At 43.9% G+C, this 11058-nt stretch overlaps 1 protein-coding gene and 1 pseudogene across 1 annotated transcript; both read left to right on the top strand.

Annotated features, from left to right (window-relative positions):
- Positions 1-3222: 3222 nt before the first annotated feature.
- LOC124671042 lies at positions 3223-7473 on the top strand (annotated as a pseudogene).
- Positions 7474-7547: 74 nt separating this feature from the next.
- Positions 7548-8757, top strand: LOC124671041 (ABC transporter E family member 2-like). Its single transcript, XM_047207480.1, has 2 exons — positions 7548-7712; positions 8321-8757. Exons 1-2 carry the CDS (start codon positions 7548-7550, stop codon positions 8438-8440), a joined length of 285 nt encoding a protein of 94 aa, XP_047063436.1. The 3' UTR covers positions 8441-8757.
- The last annotated feature ends 2301 nt before the right edge of the window (positions 8758-11058 follow it).

Genomic DNA, 11058 nt, shown 5'->3' with positions numbered 1-11058 from the left:
CCATAGTTGACCTCATAATGATGGTCTGCTTGCAAGACTTCCGAGAAAACAACACCACCTCCAAGTGTAAACAAATAACCACTTGTGGCCTTAGTCTCATCAAAGATCAGATATCCAATTTGCATCACTATAACCCTCAAGTACCCTTGGATACCCAGTATAGTGAATGCCATAACTCGCAGTGCCTTTCAAATAGCGCAAAACTCTCTCAAGAGCATGCCAATGAACATCTCCAGTTCTAGACACAAAACGGTTGAGTTTACTTACAAAGAAAGGAGATGTCGTGCCTAGTGGCGCTGGCTAAATACATAAGCGAGCCAATGATCTGCGAATATCGCAATTGATCTCTAGCAATTCTTTTATTCTTTCGAGTTATCACACTAGGATCATAAGGCGTTGGAGAAGATTTGCAGTCGCTATACCCGAAGCGACTCAGATCTTTTCCACATAGTGGGACCGAAGCAATGTAATCCCACCATCGTCATCCTTCAGACAGCCTTGATGTTTAAGATCAGATCAGCTACTCCCAAGTCCTTCATCTCAAAACAACGAGATAGGAACTCCTTGACCTCCTTAATCACAAGTAAGGCTGGTCCCGAATATCAATATGTCATCGACATAGAGACAAAGAATAACTCCCTCGCCCCCACCATGGCGATAGTATACACACTTGTCGCCTTCGTTTACAACAAAGCCTTCAGCGGTTAAAGTTCTTTCAAACTTCTCATGCCACTCGCTTAGGTGCTTGCTTAAGCCCATACAAAGACTTCAGCAATTTACACACCTTTCCTTCTTGACCATCTACTACAAATCCATCAGGCTGCTCCATACAAATTTCCTCTTCAAGCTCTCCATTTAGGAAAGCAGTCTTAACATCCATTTGATGAACGAGAAGACCATGTGAGGCAGCCAAGGAAAAGTAGTACTCGAATAGTGGTCAGTCGAGCTACAGGTGAGTATGTATCAAAGAAGTCTTCGCCTTCTTCTCGAGTATAACCCTTGGCCACAAGTCGTGACTTGTACTTTTCAATAGTACCATCGGGCCTAAGCTTTTTCTTGAACACCCACTTGCATCCTACAGGTTTGCACCCATAAGGACGATCAGTAACCTCCCAAGTTCCATTAGCTAAGATGGAATCCATCTCGCTACTGGACAGCCTTCCTTCCAAGATAGTCGCATCCCGAGACGCATAGGTTTCTCGAAATAGAAGTGGGAGTATCATCCACGAGGTACACAATGAAATCATGTCCAAAAGACTTTGCGAGTCCTCTGTCTCTTGCTCCTTCCGGGAGCTTCATTGTCATCCTCCACAGGATTATCAAAGTGTTCTATAGCCATGGTAGGTTCAAGAAATAATCTCCTGAATTGATGAGCTAGACGTTTCTTTCATAGGAAAGATGTCCTCAAAGAAAGTCGCATCATTCGACTCCATAATTGTACCAACATGCATGTCAGATACCTCAGATTTTACTATCAAAAATCTGTAGCCAATGGTATAAAATGCATATCCCAGAAGAACACAATCCACGGTTTTTGGTCCAAGCTTGCGCTTCTTGGGTATTGGCACATTTACTTTCGCCATACAGCCCCAAGTTCGTAGGTAAGAGAGTTTCAACCTTTTCCTTTCCCATTCCTCAAACGGGGTAATGGTTTTGTTCTTTGTGGGGACACGGTCTAGGACATGACATGCAGTCAATATCACCTCCCCCCACCATGCCTTGGATAGACCCGATGTATCTAACATGGCGTTAACCAAATCAGTTAGAGTACGGTTCTTTCTTTCAGCCACCCCATTTGACTGAGGTGAGTAGGGAGGCGTCCTCTCATGGATAATACCATGTTCCGCACAAAAAGAATCAAACTCGTTGGAAAAATACTCTCCACCACGATCAGACCTTAACCGCTTGATCTTTTGATCAAGTTGGTTTTCTGCTTCAGCTTTAAAGATTTTGAAGTAATTAAGAGCTTCATCTTTAGATTTAAGGAGGTACACATAACAATATCGAGTGGAGTCATCAATTAAAGTCATGAAGTATCTTTTACCTCCTTTTGTCAATTCACCATTCATTTCACAAAGATCCGAATGTATAAGCTCCAGCGGTGCCAAGTCTCTTGCCTCCGCAGTCTTGTGAGACTTACGTGTATGCTTAGCTTGCACGCATACTTGGCACTTGGATTTCTTGACAATAGAAAATTTCGGAATTATATTCATATTCGCTAGCCGCATCATGCACCCAAAATTAATATGACAAAGTCGTGAATGCCAAATATCGGACTCACTATCATTGCAAACATGATTAATAATTTGAGTACATAAGTCTGCCAGAGATAAGCGGAACAAGCCTCCGCACACATAACCTTTTCCAACAAATTGTCCATACTTGGAAATTACAACTTTATTGGACTCAAAAACCAACTTAAAACCATCTCGACATAAAAGCGATCCACTAACGAGATTCTTATTAATGGAGGGAATATGCTGCACATTCTTCAGCTGGATGGTCTTTCCTGAAGTAAACTTCAGATCCACCGTACCAACACCACGAACAGAAGCACGTGAGCCGTTTCCCATCAGCACGGAGCAAGTCCTTGCGACCTGATAAGAAGAAAACATAGAGACATCCGAACATACATGTGTATTGGCTCCGGTGTCTATCCACCAATCGAGAGAATTACATACCGAAAGGACAAGAGGAGAAGTACCGTACCCAACGTCCTTCATCTCAGTATCAACACCAATAACAACATTTGCGGACTTGCCGCTGTTCCCTCGCCGATCATGGCGTTCGGGCAATCGGGAGCCCAATGTCCAGGAGCGCCACAAACATGGCAGTTCCCTTTCTTCTTATAAGGAGTCTTCCTCTTGAAGTTGGTTGAGTTAGAGGCTTTGTTCTTCTCGTCAAACTTGCCTTTTCCATTATTCTTATTCTTAGACTTGTGAGATTGGAAGTTTTTCTTCCGTACCACATTGGCACTAGAACCTCCCTCAAATCTACGAGCGCGTGTGTCCTTTGCTTTCGCCTTCTCTTCCACATGAAGCGAGCCAATGAGATCCGAAACGGAAAACTCTTGTCTCTTATGTTTCGTAGAAGTAGCAAAGTTCCTCCACGAAGGAGGAAGCTTGGCAATAATGCCACCGGCCACAAATTTGTCCGGTAAGGTACACTTGAACTGCTCGAGTTCTTTGGCAAGTGATCGAATCTCATGAGCCTCGCTCAACCATGGAGCGCTCATCAGTCATCCTGTAGTCATAGTATTGCTCCATGACATACAATTCAGTGCCAGCGTCCGAGACCCCAAATTTGGCCTCGAGCGCATCCCACGCATCTTTACCATGGTCGAAAGCCATGTACGGGTCAACAATGTTGTCCCCAAGAATGCTGAACAAGGCCGCCTTAAACATGGCGTCGACCTTCTCAAACTTTTCCTGCTCCTCTCGCGAAAAGAGGCCCCTCAGGTCTAGCATCTGCGGCGCTAAAACAGCCTAGGTTTGTAAACCATAGGACTGCCTTTGTGCACCACCTCTTGTAATGCATACCATCAAAGAGGGGAGGTTGAGTAGCGGCAGCAACGCTGCTTGAATTGATTTGCCTAAAATCAGGTTTTTGGATTGTTGAATATATAAGCAAATATCCATATGAAATAATCCGTACAAGTAATTGATAAATCATGACAATGAAAATAACAAATAAACTAATCGTGTAGACTAGTAAGATAGATGAACAGATCACATCTAAACAAGATAAATCGATCGCATCTACCACAGAAACTAGAAGAAGGAACTCTAACAGAAACTGAAAGAGAAACGACAAGATCACATACTTCGCATCAGCGTCGTTGTCGCCCATGTTGAGGTTGTCGAAGAAGTCGCTGAGGTCCGGGAAGAAGTTGTCGGTGTGGAGGAACTCGTTGTCCGATGACGACGTCGTGATGCAGTAGTCGCGCCGGAGCGCTCCCCAAAACCCTGACTGTCCCTCACCCGTACAGGTTCACGAGAGGCAGGGTTCCGGAGGCCTACTGTCCCGGCAGTCGGTACACGCCGACGGACGGGATGAGGAAGACGAAGGCGGCTGCGCAATGAACTGGAAACAGGTAGTCGCATACGCGTCTGGTACAGACTAGGGTTGACGTCCGCGCTTATATAGTGCGGTTCGGGAAGGTCGTGGGACGCAGCCCACGTCCGAGTCGGCACAGCCACGATCCAGAAAAACCGGAAGGCAAAACGGCTGAGTAACGCGTCCATTAATGACTCGTGATTGATTACACAATTAATTTCCCAAACAGCAAAAAGATAAGCTCGCCTCGGCGAGATTCTCGCAACCCGTGGCGCGGCGGGCGGCGGAGAAGGAGGAGTGCGCGAGGGCTCTCTCTCTTCTCACTCACTTACTAGGACTAGAACAACCCACCTTATATACCACTCCAACTCTCTCCCAACTAGCAATGTGGGACTAAACTTTAGCCCCTACTAGTGCTGCCACTGATTATTGGAATGGGCCATTGGCCAAAGGCCAAATGCCCAAAATTCCAGCAATTTTTATTTTCCTTTTTTTTATTTGTGCAGAGTAGAAATTAACAAGTTTTTTAAAATAAAAAATTGATCGTACATGGTTCACGTATCTACATGTCCGTTTTTAAACAGACATGTAGATTGTCGCAGCCCTAGCGAAAGGCTATAGTCGGGCTATAGCCCGGCTATAGCCGGCTATTTTAAACGGAGATAAATACTCTGATTGAGGTGCATTACAATGGATATTTGCTGGTTTGCTGTACAGGGAAACTAAGTTTGCGTTCATCTCTGAAGAGCTGTGCATTGGTTGTGGTATCTGTGTCAAGGTATTTACATACATATATGCTTACGGCTTCGACGCCACTACTGCAATGTATGAGCTCGACCGACCGGTCTCTAGTATGTATATAACCCACTCTGTAACTGCAGAAATGCCCATTTGATGCCATCGATATCATCAATCTCCCAAAAGATCTGGACAAGGATACCACACATCGTTATGGGCCAAATAGCTTCAGGTTGCACAGGTATTTTCTTTGATCAAGACATCTGGATGGATTTGTATGCCATTTGTGCAATTACTGATATTTTGCACTTGCAGGCTGCCTGTTCCAAGGCCTGGCCAGGTTTTGGGCCTCGTGGGAACAAATGGAATTGGGAAGTCAACAGCACTCCACCTGATTGGCAGGACATCCTCACATACTTCCGTGGGTCTGAACTTCAGAATTATTTTACACGTATGCTGGAGGATAACCTCAAGGTACTATATTGCTACAGTTTTTTACTCACTTATTCATAATTCAGGCAGGGTTTGTTCGTATTTACCATTTTTTCTGGCAATGTAGTATTTACTTCTTAACAAGAAGATTGTGATATCTTGTTTACAATCACGACACATTTGACGCATTATTTTTCTGTTACGTTTTATCATATGTGACAATAGTCATGTAGACATTCAGCCATACAACTGCAGCAAATAATCTTTTACCGTAACAGTACATCCAACTTCTTTTGTTCAAATAGTTACATAATGATCAATTTAACACATTACTATGTGAAGTGTCGCAGAAGTACACATATAGTGGTGTACAAGTCTTGTAGTTATTGGCATGCTCTTACTGGCTGAAACCCAAATACCTCCTCTCTTCGTATTATATAATAGACTGTTGTATTGTATATTTTATTCTTTACAGTTTAGTAGCTCTGATCCCTCGCATTGTTTTTGCAGGCTATCATGAAGCCTCGATATGTTGACAACATTCCAAGAACTGTTCAAGGAAATGTGGGGCAAATACTTGACCGGCAAGATGACACGGGTCTGAAAGCTCAATTATGCGATGACCTTGAACTGAACCAAGTTATAGACCGAAATGTGGGAGATCTTTCTGGCGGTGAGCTCCAGAGATTTGCAATAGCAGCTGTTGCTGTGCAAAGTGCAGAAATTTACATGTTTGATGAACCCTCCAGTTATCTTGATGTTAAGCAGAGAGTGAAGGCTGCGCAAGTGATAAGGTCCTTGCTTAGAACGGATAGGTAATGCATATTTTTTCATGATTATCTTTCAGATACTTTTAAATCCTTAAAAAAATACTGACTAGTACTCTCTGATTATTTTTTCCAGCTATGTCATTGTTGTGGAACATGACTTGAGTGTCTTAGATTACTTGTCCGACTTTATTTGCTGCTTATATGGAAAGCCAGGTGCTTATGGTGTAGTTACACTGCCATTTTCGGTCCGAGAAGGTATCAACATTTTCCTCGCTTGATTTGTTCCGACTGAAAATCTAAAGTTTAGAAATGAATCTCTTACGTTTAAGGTAAGGTAACATATGCAGATTGTATTTCAGATCCTTGTGCTGTGATGAAACATTCTTCTGATGTTTGTATTGTTGTTCTAGATTGTGGAGACCCAGGAAAATGTGGAGCAGATTGAGACATACCAGCGATACAGGTACCCTACCATGAGCAAAACCCTGGGAGATTTCAAGCTCACTGTCATGAAAGGTGAATTCACTGATTCTCAAATTGTTGTGATGCTTGGTGAGAACGGGACAGGGAAAACTACATTCATCAGAATGCTGGTACATCTCTCAATTCCTTCCTCCCCGCATCCCTTCTCTCTACAAATAGTGCTGTTGATTGTCTAGGGCAGTGTTACATTCGTGTAAATTGTGTTATGCTTGAAAAGATACAAATGGAAGCTTTGCACAATTGATCTATAATGCCATAAATTCTGTGATAAATTCTTAAATATTTTCATCAACCCTCTCAAGGTCAGAATTTTAAATATTGATTGATGGTGTCCTGTTTTTCTTATTCGCTTAAACTTATAACGAACTTTCTAATAGTACAGTTCAATTCCATACAACTGCTCTCGAATCAGAAGTTTGTAATCAAATTTGCACTTGAATTGATGAAATACTTGGTCCTTATGTTCATTGGCTTTTATGACTGGGACAGGCTGGGCACTTGAAGCCAGATACTGAGGAAGGAACCGAGATCGAAATTCCCGAATTTAACGTGTCCTACAAGCCTCAAAAGCTTAGCCCGAAATTTACGGGTTCAGTGAGGCAGTTGTTTCACAAGAAAATAAGGGAGTCATATATGCATCCTCAGTTTACATCTGATGTCATGAAGCCACTACAAATGGAGCAGCTCATGGATCATGATGTTATGACTCTATCTGGTGGAGAACTCCAAAGGGTGGCATTATGTCTTTGCCTTGGAAAGGTTTTTTTCTTGTTTTACCTATCTTTGTTTACGAGTTCTATAAAATAGAATGTGCTGATTTTATAAATCTTGTCAGTCAGATTCTAGTATTTATTTATCGAGACCAGGAGCATGAATAATTTTAGCTTTTGGATACTAACTTGTGGTTATTGTTCAGCCTGTAGATATCTACCGTCAGGTTTTGGATACTAACTTTGTGTTTATTTGTCTGTTCAGCCTGCGGACATCTACTTGATCGACGAGCCAAGCGCTACCTTGATTCAGAGCAGCGTATCGTTGCCTCGAAGGTCATCAACAGATACATCCTCCATGCCAGGAAAAAATCCCAGGAAGACTGCGTTCATCGTGGAGCATGATTTCATCATGGCAGCCTACTTGGCTGACAAGGTGGTTGTCTACGAGGGGCAACCTTCCGTCGAGTGTACCGCCTGTACTCCTCAGTCCCTGGTGTCTGGAATGAACAGATTCTTGTCGGTAAGTGCCGAAACAGCTTCCATCTTGATTTTTATGACTAAGGTTATAATTGCTCATTTTATTCTCAGCTTGCTGCAAGACTGATTTTTCAGTGTAATATCTTATTGCTTATAAGAACATGTAGTCTATATATACATTGAGAATCCAATTCTACAAATAAACTTAGTTTTAGGTTAGGAAAATATGTTCTACCTGTCAAACATATGCTTAATTATCTGACATCGATGTACAAATATATAAATATGAATATGAAAAGGCACTGCCCACAGTTAAAATCAGATATGCACAAATATTTATACTCCCTTTGTTCCCTTTTAATTAACTATTATTTAGTACAACTTTGTACCAAACTAGAGTCTTAAAAGGGAACGGAGGAAGTATATGCTGAACAACAGCTTTGCATATATATCATTTAATTACAGAAAATGCAATGAGCGGACAGATGTTGGAAAAGCAAAAAAGTTGTGGTTTGAAGCTAATAATATTTCTCATCTAATACATGTCATTAGGTTATTTAATAACATGTAGTAATATAGGAGACGTGCCCCTGTTTGCTTCCATGTATCAATTCTGGGAGTAGTAATTTGTGGTTTCTTGTTTATTGGCAGCATCTTGACATCACTTTCAGAAGAGACCCGACCAACTACAGGCCGAGGATCAACAAGCTTGACTCTATCAAGGACCGGGAGCAGAAGTCGGCAGGATCGTATTACTATCTTGATGACTGAGTGATGCTGGGAGATAGATTTGTGAGGCTAATCGGAGAGCTTGGGCTTATTTAATCTCCTTGAATTGTGATAGGGCAGCGATGCCATCAGCAGGCAAACTCGTTGCCTAAACAGTGTGTGCTAGCAGCAGATTTTCAGTCTTTTCTGTGTGTAGCCGTCACCTTGGGTCGATTTGGCTGGTCTGTATTCGCCCCTAATTAGAATATTTATGTATAGGAACCGGAGACCTGACTAGTATTGCTAGTGCTTTCTCGTGTCAGTCATCAGTTGTTGATTATCAATGTCGATTCTAGAGCAAAGATGCATCAGTTAGTCGATTTTGCGTACGTCTACTGTTAAATACTGTGTGCAAAGATGCACGACCATTCAATCACACACATAAAACAAACTTGATTATCTAATCGAGTGCTAATTGTGGTAGATGTTTTTGTGTATAATTAGAATATCAACCAATTCATTTTTAGACCAAGAGTCTGCTGTTATAAAGTACTTAGGGGTACGAAAACAGGATCAGGAGCATGGTCCATCAATTGGTGGCGGTCAGGATCTAAATTGAGGGCACTACGAGCAAACTGTTAGAGATAGAGTTGTAATAGGTTTAGTTAAGAAACCTAGTCATATACGGTATGAACAAAGCACCGCCTTATTCTCCTATATATAGATGAGGGCTAGGCTCACGGAAATCATCCGAGTAGTTTGTAATCTACCTGATCAATAAAGATTCAATTATCTCGTTTTACATGGTATCAGGCCGGCTCTTCCGCCGATAAACCCTAGCTAGTCGAGCTCCGTCGCCGCCGTCGATACTCTGTCGGCCATGGCGTCGTCTTCGTCTACTGCCTCGCAGATCAATCTCGGTCTGCCACCGCGCGAGCTCCTCACGCGCGACAACTACCCCCTATGGCGTTCACAGGTGCTGCCCGCAATCCGTGGTGCCCAACTTCTCGGTATCCTCGATGGAACCGATAGCGCCCCTCCGCCTCAGATTGTTGATGTCGCGGCTGACAAGACCGCCGACACACCGGCCACGATGAAGCCCAATCCAGACTATGCGGCGTGGCTCTCCCGTGACCAGATCGTACTGGCCTACCTCTTCCAGTCGCTCTCCCGGGAGATTCTTCCTCATGTGCATCGACTTGAGTCTTCCGCCGGCGTCTGGCGCGCCATAGATGAGATGTTCGCCGCCCAGAGCGAGGCCAAGGTCACCAATCTTCTGATCGCCCTCGCCAACACCAAGAAATTGCAGATGACAACCTCTGAGTTCCTGTCCAAGATGCAGGGCCTCGCCGATGAACTCATCGCTGCTGGTCATCCCATGCCCGACAAACAGCTGGTCTCCTATATTTTGGCCGGTCTCGGTGGTGACTACAACGCCCTTGTGGCCGCTCTCGGCGTGGCGACCACTCCGATCTCCCTCGCCCAGCTGTACTCTCACATATATGCATATGACCAGCGTCAACTCATGCTACAAGGGCCGCCTGCTCCCGAGTTCGAAACCTCCGCAAACGCTGCTTCTCGCCAATGGCGTCCTCGTTCAGCTCCAGAGGGCAACTATGGGCGCAACCGTGGAGACCGCGGTGATCGCGGTGATCGTCGCGACGAGCGCCGTGATTGGCGCCGAGATGATCGCAACCAGGGACGTGGTGGCGGTCGTGGTGGTCCAGCTGGTGGCCGTGGCCGTGGGCGCGGACGCCGCCGCACCACTCCTTGGGTGGATGCAACCTGCCAGATTTGTAACAAGGAGGGGCACTATGCCAAAGATTGCTGGTCCAGATATTCCAATGATGATGATTATGGTGACAAAGAGGTGCATGCCGCTTATGGCGTTGATACAAATTGGTACCAAGACACCGGTGCTACACACCACATCACCGGTGAACTCAACAACTTGACGATGCGAGATGCATACAAGGGGCATGACAAGGTGAACACCGCCAATGGACAAGGTATGGGTATTTCACATATTGGTCACTCTATAATTCGTAGCCCTTCTAAAAATTTTGAACTCCGTAATGTCCTCCATGTCCCCAATGCATCCAAAAATCTGCTTTCCGTTCACCGCTTCACATATGATAACCATGTCTTTATAGAATTTCACCCCTTTTTCTTTTTGATCAAGGATCAGGTCACCCGGAGGGTCATCCATAGAGGGCGGTGTGTTGGCGGCCTTTACCCCTTGATTTCATCTTTGGCATCCTCAAGTTCCCTGAAGCATGCTTTCTTCACTGCCAAGCCATCCCAGTCCCAATGGCATAGTCGTCTAGGGCATCCTTCTCTAGTTATTGTTAGGCAAATTATTAGCAAAAATAAACTCCCCTGTGTTAGGGATGATAGTAGTGCATCAGTTTGTGATCCATGTCAACAGGCCAAGAGTCATCAGCTCCCCTATCCTATCTCCACCAGTGTTTCTACAGTTCCCTTGCAGTTAGTGTTTTCTGATGTATGGGGTCCTGCACCTACTTCTGTTGGTCGTCATGATTATTACATCAGCTTTATTGATGATTATAGTAAATTTACCTGGATCTACTTACTTAAGAAAAAGTCTGATGCCTTTGATGCCTTTGTTAACTTTCAAAAACTTGTTGAACGCAAATTTGATAGGAAAATCCTTACTGTTC

Source organism: Lolium rigidum, chromosome 7 (genome assembly GCF_022539505.1).
Source record: "Lolium rigidum isolate FL_2022 chromosome 7, APGP_CSIRO_Lrig_0.1, whole genome shotgun sequence".
Lineage (NCBI taxonomy): Eukaryota > Viridiplantae > Streptophyta > Magnoliopsida > Poales > Poaceae > Lolium > Lolium rigidum.
The sequence above is the reverse complement of the archived record's forward strand: the minus strand, read 5'-3'. Positions and strand labels throughout refer to the sequence as shown.